The sequence below is a fragment of the Molothrus ater genome, chromosome 16 (assembly GCF_012460135.2).
Source record: "Molothrus ater isolate BHLD 08-10-18 breed brown headed cowbird chromosome 16, BPBGC_Mater_1.1, whole genome shotgun sequence".
Lineage (NCBI taxonomy): Eukaryota > Metazoa > Chordata > Aves > Passeriformes > Icteridae > Molothrus > Molothrus ater.
Genome location: NC_050493.2, coordinates 3,203,490 through 3,215,933, shown reverse-complemented (window position 1 = coordinate 3,215,933; position 12,444 = coordinate 3,203,490). Strand labels below are relative to the sequence as shown.

At 41.1% G+C, this 12,444-nt stretch overlaps 1 protein-coding gene across 4 annotated transcripts in view; it reads right to left on the bottom strand.

Annotated features, from left to right (window-relative positions):
* The window catches only part of SMURF1 (SMAD specific E3 ubiquitin protein ligase 1), a 45,859-nt gene that overhangs the window by 9,603 nt on the left and 23,812 nt on the right, over positions 1 to 12,444 (bottom strand). For 2 of the 4 annotated variants that reach the window (XM_036392349.2, XM_036392350.2), the window contains exons 2-12: positions 10,264 to 10,302; positions 9,760 to 9,868; positions 8,793 to 8,926; positions 8,615 to 8,680; positions 7,670 to 7,745; positions 7,110 to 7,363; positions 5,612 to 5,696; positions 3,622 to 3,768; positions 2,321 to 2,525; positions 1,936 to 2,039; positions 389 to 503 (exon numbers count right to left, since the gene is read on the bottom strand). In XM_036392349.2, the coding sequence (XP_036248242.1) occupies positions 389 to 503; positions 1,936 to 2,039; positions 2,321 to 2,525; positions 3,622 to 3,768; positions 5,612 to 5,696; positions 7,110 to 7,363; positions 7,670 to 7,745; positions 8,615 to 8,680; positions 8,793 to 8,926; positions 9,760 to 9,868; positions 10,264 to 10,302 (1,334 nt within the window). The remainder of the gene's footprint in view (positions 1 to 388; positions 504 to 1,935; positions 2,040 to 2,320; positions 2,526 to 3,621; positions 3,769 to 5,611; positions 5,697 to 7,109; positions 7,364 to 7,669; positions 7,746 to 8,614; positions 8,681 to 8,792; positions 8,927 to 9,759; positions 9,869 to 10,263; positions 10,303 to 12,444) is intronic. The other 2 variants (XM_036392351.2, XM_036392352.2) reach the window with 1 other exon arrangement.

Here is a 12,444-nt window from a genome sequence, read left to right as displayed (position 1 = left end):
AAGCAAGCACAGGAGAGTAGTGAGAAAGGGCAAGCAAGGGATACATCCCTAAAAGTCATGGGGTGGCACTGCTGGGAATGCAATGCTGTGTGCACAACCAGCTGTGCTCACAGTGAAAATTAATTTCATCTGTTTTGTCTTCTCAGAGTCACTGTGCAAACCAATCAGTACTGAGGAGTCTCACAGAAATCAGATATTTATCAAAGGCTGTCATGCTTTTAATTTCTGAACAAAACCCCTCTGCTTCTTACTGTATAAATATAAGACATTAACACCTTCTTATTCCAATTTACCCTGCAGTTTAGACACTTCTTGTGAAAGAACAGCTGTAAGAAACTGCAGAGGACATCTCCTAAAGTAGGAATATTGCTGAGAAATTCGTACTTACAGGATTGATAGAAGAGTCTGGATTGATTTGCAGCATGTAAATATTATCTGTGGAGTACTGGAAGAGTCCATAGTAGGGATTCAACATTTCATGGCACAGCAAATACAACCACTCTCTGTCAAGAAAAAAAAAACCAACAAATTTAGAAGAGTGCAACTTGCACTTAAGTTTTAGACAACACAATTATTGTGATTGATCAGTCATGGAATGCTTATTTCAAAATCAGATTCTCTTTTGGTGCCCTCCATTTGTAGATCAGAAGGGTGTGATTAAAACCCCACAACGTCCAACCCCACTCAGGGCAGACTTGGTTTAGTTTAGAAGCACTGAAGGGATTAACATCAATTAAAGAAGCTACAGCAAGCTGTTAGACAATGCCATCAACTAATTGAGTCTGAACAGGCCACACTTCCAAAAAAATCCTGCCTTTGTACAGAGTTCAGCTATTTGGAGCCCATGAGATCTGCTTCTCTGCAACCTGTACAGTATAAGGAAATATTTAAAAAATCTGTTTATTAGGATCAGCTCAATTGCTGAGGATCTTTAGAAAAGCTGTTTTTCTGTCAGCTTGGTGACTGCTTTCAGCAGAGGCCAGAAGGGACAGAGACCAAGTGCATTAAAAGGAGGGGTTGGGTAAATTCTCTCACCTCGCTAACACACAAGGACAGGAGCAGAACTAAAGCTATTTTTGACCTCCCAAGCCACCATGACAAATACTCCTTTGTTGTTAAATTTGGACACCCTTCCCAGGTCCAAAATATTCAGAGAGAACTATCAATTGTAATGCTTAGAAGTGGAGCTGTACTGATCTGGAAGAGTCTGTTGCAACTAATGGGCAATTATGAAAGGCATCAGGGTAACAGGATGTCAACAGTGGAGACACCCAAGGTTGCCTCGGGTAAGGCAGCTCAGAATGTTCCAGCTTCTTTCCTTTGTCCAGGGACTGATCACTGAAAGACACCTATGTGGGCAGCTTTTGTGGATTTGAGAAATTTCTCTGTCAATTTACACAACTCTGAGCCAGCAGGTGAGCGTTTTTTCAGTGATGCTAAATCAGCTCTTGAATTTCAGATCTGAGGTGATCTGCAGGGAGTTATTGTCATTTTTAAGAGGGAGGCAAGTCCTCGCTGAAATTTTAGCTTTTGTTTAGGATTAGTTCATCTCCACTCCTGCTCCAACAGATCAGAGAGCTCTCCTGAATGCAGCTGAGACATAACAAAAAGGAACCCTCCTGCAATCCATTTGTGGGAAATCAGAGAGGTGTGTTTAACAAAACCATTCCTGTGATCTGGATCTGACTTCAGGGTCTATACACTCCCTGAGAGACCTCACAATTTGAGCTGATCAGTGGGACAACTATTAAATCACAAGCTTCCACTTTCCAACCTACCATAGAGAGTGAAGCTACAGCCACTGTCTATAAACTACACCACAAATAATTAACATATGACATTAACAGGTAACTTGAAAGAGGATGGTAGCAACCATAGCACGCTTGAAGGGCAACTTTACAGTTAGGAGGTGTCAGAGAAGCCCCAAAATCTCACCTTGCTACTCCTCCATAGTCCAGGCCCTCCTCTCCTCGGAATTTCACCATAAGCCTCTTTTTCAAGTCCTTTGGCCTCATCTTCATTATCTGACGATAGGATTCCTGTGTGTGCATTTGTACAATTAGCTATTTTATTTCCTATAATTAAGTCTATTAAAATTTCTCTACTACCATAATTAAGATCTCTGCATTTCTGTAATACACAGATGGCTACTGAACTACAGAAAACATGACTCTCAGTGCTAACCTGAAGCAAATTTCAATGACAACTGTGTAATGTGGTGGGTGCTTGTGAAGCAAAGTTGTTATAATCAGTGATCAGTTTTACTTAACTCTTCAGTGACAAAAGTTGCTGTTAACAGTAAAAAAAATCAATCAAATACCTCAAATATTTCCTCTCTGGATACTTCAATGCGACAGTGACCAGCCTGAGGTTGCTGAAGAGAGAGCTCATGTCTAAGAACTTTCAACTTTTGTACCAAGTCTCTTTCATATCTCTGTGCAGGCAACTCCTCACCCTCTTCCAGTGACCCCTCATTTGGAGCTGGTAGAGGCTGCTGGCTGGGCTCTTTTAGCTGGCATTGATGGCTTGGAGAAAAAAAGGACAATATTTAGTCTGGGCACACAGCAATAAGGAATATGTAAAACAATGGCGGAAGAAAAGATTAAGCTTCTCTAAGAGAAACATGGAGTGAAATGTGTATTCAGCTGGATCCTTCTGTACCATCTTTACATTAAATTCAGGGATGTAAGGAACACAGACACTTAAAGAGTTTCACATTTTTGAGCTGTTTTTATATGGCAAAGCACTGTGGAAGGCTCTGGAGCATGATCACTGATTGCTGACTGAGCAGTAATTAAAGTTTGTGTGTATTTCTCCCACATAGAGAGAACTTTCAGGAGTGCAACATAGAAAGAGATCTCTAATGGAACTAACAGCTTTATAAAGGGAACTGTTTAACAACTGCAACTGATTTTATTCCAGCTTCAAGCAGAATGAGGCTGGGGATCCTGACACAGTAAAAATACTGCATCTATGGTTTTTAAGAGAGAAAGAAACACTTGTCCCACATAGTTGCAGCTTCATACACTCAACTATCCTTATCCATCAATGCTTTATTTGGGTTGTAGAGCAATTATTTTTTAGATGCAGAGATTCCCTGGCTGGCTTCAAGCACAGGCAAAAGTCTGGCCCTGGGCACAAGCAGCACTGCCAGGCTGCTTCAAGGGTCAGTTCCACAACAGTCCAGCTGCCTTTCCATGATGCAGAACTTGAGCTTACCAAATCCTGCTAAACCCCAACTGGCTGTGCACAGCACCCATTGACCAGACTCCAACTGGTTTTATATTCCCATTGTCTGGAGCTCAAGGGAGCATGAAGTTAGTCCAGATCAAGAACAGACAGCACAGAGCTAGAACTGCTCATCCAGACAGACATGAGCTGCTGGGGAATCCCTGGCAGACTCTCCACCCCACACCCCAGCAATTCCAGAACTGTGCAGAGCAGAGTAAAAACCCTTCTAAATAGTCTCAGCAAAAAATTTAGATAAAAACAGGACTGAGAAGCAGTGCTTGGACCCTGACTACAGCACTGGCTACATCTGTTTCTCAATTACCATTCAGGGTTTCAGCCCCTCATGACTCCTAGACCTGGCAGGAATTATTTATCAGGCAAAGCTCTTACTTCATGATGTGATGTAGTCGTGGATCTGTGAATTGTGTGGTTCTGTTGTTATGATCTACAAAATATATTCTTCCTGAAACTGTACTTCTGACTTCCCAGCCTGGAGGCAAGGGTCCCAGTTCATCACAATTCACACTGTTAAGGTCTCTAAAGTGAAAAACAAACAAGATGTTAATGCACATTTGAAGTGAAGCAACCAAATACCAAGATCACTTAAAAAATTCAAATCACCTCTTTAATTAGGTTAAGGTTAGAATCCTGACTATTTAACTGAAAAACCACTGAGAGTAAGTGTTTTAACACATTCACTCCCCTCCTTCATCCTGGATAAATTTCAGGGATCGCTCTAAGTGCTGCTAAAGGCAGTCACTCACTTCCAGGCAGTGTCTGAATTCAATACATGAAATGTATTTATATCTAAAAAGATTGAAAATACCTAAGGCTACAGCCAACTAACTGAGGAAAACACCAAGAGTGGCAAGAAAAGGAAGGAAGGAAACATGAAGATTATTTTTAGGCAGAAAACCTATTGTTAAGTAAAGTATTCTTTAGACAGCTGGCAGGGATCCAGGGTTGAAGACACCACTCTGTGCAATTCCTCACCTAAATCTACCCATGCAATATTTGTATAAATGAGTTAATTGAGAGGCTTTAGAAAGGTAGGAATGCTTTGTAGACTGAAGGTGCCTTAGTGTCACAGTGAGCATAAGCCAAGGGGACACACAGGCAGACAGACAAACCCTTGTTAGGCTCCTTAAAGGAGATTATGGCTGGGACCATTTGCTGAGATCAGCTGTGCACCTCCAAGTCCTGCAGAGATCTGATTACAGCAAGTTTTAACCTACAGCTCTGCCCCATGCCAAGGTTAGGTTCTTGCACCACAAGCTGGTAGCACAAAAGTCACCTTTAACTAGAATAGGTGTGACCTGTGCCTCACAAGACACTGCTGTGTCCACTTCCACTGCTGCTCCTGAAACCCTGGCTCAAGGACTGGGGGAGAGGAGCAGCAGCACCTTCCATTAGGGTGACCAGGAGCACAGGAACAAGACACAAGGCTTTGGGCACACAAGCCTGACAAGACTGACACAAATGACTGTCATTTCTTCTTCCACCAATACCAGCTAATCTAAAATCAGCTATTTTCTCTCTCTCTCTCAGCTTAGTTTTTCATTTCCTTCCATACACACTGAGCTTTTATCACCACTTTTGCCTGCACTACTTTGTATCATTTTTCTAATATCCTGTACCACATTCCTCTATTATCCAGGCAGTGCAGCAGCTGAGAGTTACAAACTTCACTCTTGAATCTGGTGTGCAGGTGGCCCATGAAACAGCCCAGATTCAGAGCTACTCAGGAAGAGCACCAGACCTCACTCACAAAGACCTGGATTAACTGCAGGTTAAGGTTTAAAGAGGCTTTACTAAATTAATCATGTGAAGGATTCAAATTTTCTAGCTGCAAATTACTGGCCTAAAGCATAAAAACCTCAAACCATTTCAAGTTTAAAGATAACAAGTAATCTCTCCTTCAGCTGTACACAAGTGAGTACTTATAAAACAAAAATTACAAGCTGAATTTTCAAGAAACAATTATTTTAAAAAAGAAGTTAGTATTTTCTCCAATTTGCAGTCCAAACTGTTTTCACACAGAAAAAAATTGTAGGTAAGATTCAGAAATTTGCAGCTTCACCAAAAACAGCCACATCAACATTTTAGGAAGAATTTGTCAAATGAGAATTCCTGAGGGGTTCACATTTTTTTTTTGCTTTTTGTTTTACATGATTCTCAAGTAAATAATTCTTTCTCTCAAAAAGAGTAATCCTTAATGTTTGGTGAAAGGTAACTAGAAACATCCCAAACAATTCCTCTGCTGGGAGCTCTCCCTTTAAATTCAGAAAGGCCATTTAACAGATTTTTGCTCTTATAAATCCAGCATCCTGCCACACAAATACACACCAAACCCTCCTGACTTTTAACCAAAAATCCATACCTTGGTATCCTTGGGTCATGCCATGTGCTCACTCCAGTCTGTGTGTGCAAAAAATAAACCTGTCCCTGTACCGTTGTTCTCTGCTCTGTAAAAATGGAAGGAAGATTATTCTAAATTACAATTCTTAAAAAAAACCTAAAATTAAATAGTTTAAAGACATTAGAATATTTTCCTCCTAAGAGAAAGTACTGGAGCCATCACACTGATCTCTTGCAGCATGGACTGTTTTGTCCTTGACAAATTTACTCTGACTACACATTTGAACAATCTTTTGAAACTCACAGATCCATGCACCAGCATGTTTTAGTTTGTATTTTTAGTGTTAGATTTTAAGATAATTCAAACCCCCAAACTAGATTTCTCTACTCCTAGATTTGGTATGCTCTTTTCTGAGGTTTAAATTCTCCTTAATCCCATCCTCACTAATCTTCTGTACTATTGGTTTCTTTGTTGCTTTTATATATTTTCCTGATCTTTTCTCAAATGTGGGCTCAAACCTACACAACATGCCAAGGGGGAAGGAAAAAATAGCATTACTGCTCTAGTTTAAAGAGCTCTTTCCATTCGTTCTCCCTAGATACACAGCCAAGATTAGCAGTGAATTTTCTGTAACAGCATCATACCACAACCTCATGTTTAATTTACCATCAACCCCTCAGTGTATCCTGGCGTAGCCAACTGCTAATTAGCCAATCTCAAACTCCCATCTGCACTTAGTTCCTTTTCCAAAAGGCAGAATGAGATGCACGTGGACGCTGCTTGTTCCAACAGGCAAAACCCCTCGATGCATCGAAAGGGAAGAAAATTTTTGTAACTTTTTGGATAAAGGTGTGGGGGAAGATGAAACAGGAAAGCCTTATAAATATGATTGCCTGGCAAAAGATTTTGGAATATAGAAACTATAAGTGAGATTGAAATGAAAGCAAGCTTTGAGATACTTTAGTTACTGAACAACTGGGAAACAATGGCCAGACTGAAGATGATCCCCTTTTGATGGAACAACACCCTCTGCTTGCAGACAGCTCCAAGGGTCAGAGCAGACCCTACAGCTTGGCAGAAGGGGCCCAAAGAGGAGTTTTTAGGGTTTAAAAGGTAACACAGTATGGTAATGTAATGATTCTTATAGGCTGTATGTAAATGCTATAGGATTTGTATCTTGTACTAGATGGTTAGTGAGAATTAGAACATCCAACACAGAAGAAGATTTATTGTATTGGAATGGGAACCTCTCTCTCTTACCCTTTTACGCTCTTACTTTTTTTACTCCTTTACGCTCTTACCCTCTTACTCTCTTACCCTCTCATCCTCTCTACCCCTCTTTTTTCTTGGGCCTGCTCTGAGCTGTGGCTGGCAGCTCCCAGCAGGGCCCTGCACCCAGAGCCTTTGCAATAAACCCCAAATTCCAGACCTGGCTGCAGAGATTTCTCGTCTCCATCCATCCCGACTGCCCTACCCCTGATGCTCCTCCACGAAGGAAACCCTTGTGTGGGGCACTCACCGTAGCCCTCAGGCAGCTCGGGTGACTGGTGGCCGTGGGGCCTGTTCTGAGGTGTCTGGACGTGAGCTCTGAGCTCGGGGGTGCGGAGGCGCTGGGCCTGCAGCCTCTGCTCCTGGCTGGGGGACTCGAGGAAGCGGCAGCCGCCCCCTCCGGCCGCTCCCGTCGTGTCCGTGTACGGCGCCGGCTCCTCCATGAAGCAGCTCAGCGGCCTCCCCGGCCCCGAGTCTTCATAAACCGTTCTGAAAATGGGGAAACTTCAGGAGTTTCCATCACAACAGAAGTGAATGCAGAAATAACTGTTTCTCTCTCCCCACAACTACACGTACTGCAGCTTTTAACCCAAGAGGTGCCATTTTCTTAATGCTTTTATAGCTCAATTTCTCTGCGCTGGTAACAAAATAAAATCAAGCCTTAGTGAGTTTGGCCTAATAACCTTGCTGCCTGATACACATTCCCAGAAAATGTAGTAGTTACACTGATACTTAAGTTTCTAATGTTAGTTACAGTCTTTCCACACACAGACCATTTTTCTAATTAAGTGTAAAGAAAACAATCCTTACCCTTCATTCTCCAAAAGCCCTCTGCAGTCTACTACAGAACCTCCTGTGCCTATTCTGTCCCGTGTTTGTAAACTCACTGAAAGAAGAAAACACAAACTTAGGTCAATAAAAGAAAAACTGCATTCTTAAAAACAGCAAAAAGCAAAAAAAATCCACATTTATACAGGGAAAAATATTAAGGAAAGCTCTATCCTATGCACAAGAGCACATCATGTACCAAAATTCTCTCCATTCTCTTAAAAAAAGCATTACTAATTTTAAAAAATGCTTTTTTAAAGCATTACTGATTTTTTAAAAAGCAGAAGAAAAACCAGAGGGACATCCCCTCAAAACTTGACTTTATTTCTGTAAGTATCAAACATGTCAAGTTCTACATCTGGGTTTCATGAGGATCTAGAAAGGGAAACTGGAAAAAAACTGCTCACCACTAGATGTCATCTTAGGGTGAGAATTTGGAGTTTGCCAAATATATTTATATATCAGCTGAAAAGCTGGGGTTGGTTGGGGGCAGTAAAACGTGGGGTAAATTTGCTGTAAAATGAACACGGCCTTGTTGAAATTTGGAAATGGCTTGCATGAGTCAAAGGTATCAAACCAGCAACTTGTAAAATGTCTTTTAACTCCTCCAGATCCTTTTTTAACACTGAAGATTCCCTCTGCCTGTCACCTTGCCCAAATGCATCATTTCCCAGTGACATTCACCCTTCCAGAGATGCAGCAGAAGCCTTCCCAGATGCATTCCCTGTTTTTAATGCTGTTTCCCATCATCAACTGAGAGGAAACAAACTCCTGCATAGGAGTGTAATGAAAATTTTCAGGTTATGTAATTTAATCCCAGTAACATAAGAAAAAACAGCACAGAACAGGCACAGAAGCAGTGACTAGAGGAGTTTTTCCCTATGGATATTTACCAAACAGATGGAATTTAGCTGGGATCATTCTTACCCACTATTTGGCCTCGGACAGCATCGGTGTCTGTGGGGTTGAGTTTGCATAGATCCAAACGCTGGTCTGCAAAGGAGAAGTGGAAAAATCAACGCTGGGAAGGGCTGGGTGGGAACATTCACTACTCAGTACAAGGTATGGAGGGTTCTTGGTCACACCAGGGAGGAATTGCTCTTACATCCAGTATCTTTTAGCCTGCTGATGGCATTGGAGAGGAGTCGGACACACCCCAGGAAGCCAGCTCCCTGTTTCTTATGGATTTTTTTATGGTTCCATACACTGATGGTTATGGAATCTGTTTTCCCAACATATCTAGAAAGATACATATTAAAAGAGTAATTTTAGAAATAATAACCTCTTTTTACTCCACAGAACTGATGCTGTAATTGGTACAAATTCTGACACATTTTAGTACATCGGTCATGCCTCTTTATTAGAAGTACACAAGTGTTTATGCCCAAAATGCTGTTATTAATGAATTACTGCATAGTGATTTCACACAGCATGGGAAATTGATATTGCTGCAGCATGAATTTAACTACAGCTAGCCTCATTAAAAGCTAAACAACAAGTCGATTAACGTACAAAACTGCAGAATTTATGGTTCTAATAATTTGAAGAAAATAAATCATTCCAACAAGGACAATTTTCTGTAAAAACCGGATGGCACTGCTCCAGGAGAGCTCACTAAGCCTTTGTGCTGTGTACCTGCCACACAAATATCTCCAAATTCAAACACCTAAAAGCAAAGTACCACTCCTTTATCAATAAGGATTTTCTTCTTGGAAAAAAATCAGTCCCTGGGAGGGCAGAGGTCGATGGGATATTGGAAAGAAATTCTTCCCTGCGAGGGTGCTGAGGCCCTGGCACAGGCTGGTTGTCCAGAGAAGCTGTGGCTGCCCCATCCCTGGAAGAGTCCAAGGCCGGGCTGGGAGCAACCTGATCTAGTGGAAGGTGTCCCTGCCCATGGCAGGGGTGGAACTGGATGATCTTTTGGGTCCCTTCCAAGCAAATCGTTCTGAGATTCTATGAAATGTGACTCTTGTTGCTTACACAAAATGAAGTTGCAGTGCCAACCCTGCACTATTTATTCCCTAGACAAATCTCTGGGGGACTGTTTAGTTATGACCTTAGAACCAACTCACAGATCATAATGCTGGTTCCACTTGGGGTCCAACGTGTTCTTCACAGTGTCAGTGGAATGGCACTGACCTGACCCATCCACAACTATTTTAGCAAATGGGTCAGGAAGTCCTGTGGAAAGGAAAAGTGGCTGTTAGACACAGTCCTTTGTTTTGCTGCTTCCAAGACAACGCCACTAGAAGCTCCCCCCTCAAGAAAGGACAGTTGCCATTATCCTGAAAGAATTTTAGCAAATCCTGTGTTTGAGGATGCTCCTGGTACCCCCAGCACAGAGCTGTGAGCAGCAGCCTGTCTGTGGTTCCATCAGTCAGACTTCCAGCTGGAATTTGTGAGCCCTGAGTGCTACCAACCCTGAAGTGCACACAATCTACAGCCCAGAGTAACGTGTACTCCTGTAGTACAGCTGTGCATATGACACACACAGATGAGCCTCCACAGTAATGCACCATCTCCAAATAAATCTGATTAATCCAGAGCAGAAAGTCACACAATTAGGACATACTTACTGAAGAAATCTTTCTTTGCGAGATTCTTGGCACATAATACTGCAAAACAAAAAAGCAGATAAAGAAATCTTAAAACCATAAAAAAAAAAGCTTTCTGGAAATCAAATCAGCTAAAATAATACCTGATCATAATTTATAAAAACCACCTAAATATTAAATGTGAGCATTGTTTTCTTTATCTGGGATTGGAATATTTACATATAAATTTGGCTTTATATTTGCTGCTTTAATTCTATTGTTACAACACAGAGAAGATTTAATGAACATCCCTTTGCATTAAAACCTCATCATTTTCTTCACTGCATGTTTACACAAATACTAAATCAGATTTTTGTTGTTGTTTTAGAATCCATCCATTTCAGAACAAGGGCTAAACATTTTCTGAACAAAGAACAGTTCTGGATTTCTGGAAGAGACCTCTTCACTAAGTGCCATCAAATGCAGAGCAACCTCCTGCTCCTTGCACACAAAGTGTGGGTACACGGTGAAACAAAGCATGGCAGGGATTCTGCAACAGCAGAAGCAATCTGTAAATACACAAAGGTTTGGGGAGAAGTATGGCAGGGCCTTACTGAGGAGAAAAATAAATATACTGGAAAAAAAACCAACTGCATCAAGATGTTTTCCTTTGAAAGGGCCACAAATGAGACATCATTTCCCTCTCTCCAATTCTGCTCACCAGCACAGCAGTTTAAGAAAAAATTACATCAGGAAACTCACATCAATCTCCATTTCTACCAGGTCTATTACCAGCTACAAGTCTAATTTTGCTTTTCCATAAGGACTGCTCAGTAGGATCTCAGCAATCCAAGTTGTTTAGTATCCATTAAACTCTTCTAACAGGCCAGGAAAAACAACTCCAGAGCCAAAGAGGAAAATATTGGAGCTCAACTTATCTCAAACTAAGATCCAAGAAAGGAAGGTAACTATAAAAGACCTAATTACTGCTGAGGGAGTCTCTTTCCCCAGTGGGAAAAAAAGAAATCTTTCAGCATGAGAATGAAGGCTCAGAAGATAATCAATGGGCAATTCCCCAGGTATGGACCATTTCCCCTTCTCATCTCCATCTCCCCTTCTTCCTGAATTACCCTCGGTCTCACTGTAATTCTACACTGGGGAAAGGGAAGGTGCAAAGGAACAAATACTTTATTTATTTATTTTTATATACTTCTACTAGAATTGCACCTCTCAGCTCCAGAGAGACATTCCCTACGTAACACAGGCAGCAGAGAAAAAACTGCCTCACCTCACATGTCAAGCAAACAGACCAAAGAAATCCACTATTTAAACCAGAAGCTCATGGAAAAAAATACACAAATCCTCCTTCTTAGTAATAATTAAAGCAGCCACACCTGGAAAGTATTTTTAGAAGGGATTAAAAATTACTTATTTCTTACACTGGTAAACTATAATCAGAGAAGGCTTCTCTTGCATTTTTTTTAAACAACTGACCAAAAAGAGAAGTGTGCCAGACTCTGGCAATTCAATTTGAAACAACACAGGGTTAGAGAATCACCATCCGCTGCCCGTGGAAGCACGACAGAGCAACCTTTAATTTCCTTTTCCTGTTGAGAGTGCTTCAGAGGAAAAACTACTCAAGAGAGACTAAGTACTAAAGTAAAGTAAGAACTTTAGCATGCTAGTACCAGCCAAAAAGAATTCTGTGAGATTTTTAGAATCAACTCGACTTTGCCATCCCCAGTTTTAAGAATAATTCATTGAGCTGGAGAAGGATGACATCTGTAACTTTCTGCATATGGTTTGTCCATATAATTAGTACCTTTATTCCATATTTCAGGTGTGCTTTCAAAACAGCAGCGTAAATTTCTAAAGCTATTATTGAAGAATTATATTTTTCATGTAACTCTTTTCCCTCTGCCCCAGCCTTTCAGTCTACAGTAGATGAGCACAGCTGCCAATTTTCCACTCACAGCCTGTGAAACCCTCAATTTTCGGTTGCAAAAATTATTACTCTTTCTTGTAAGAAAAATATTGGCACAAAAGCTAATAGCTGAAATAAACCTTTATGGAGCAATCTCCAGAATCAGGCTGCCCGAGATGGACCATTGGCTCTGTTCCACTATTTGCATGTTAAACCCACTAGTGCAAAAAATATTTGCAAGAGCTGTATCACTTAAAAGCCACAGATTTCTAAATTCCAGTAAAAAAACAGGTGGCAAA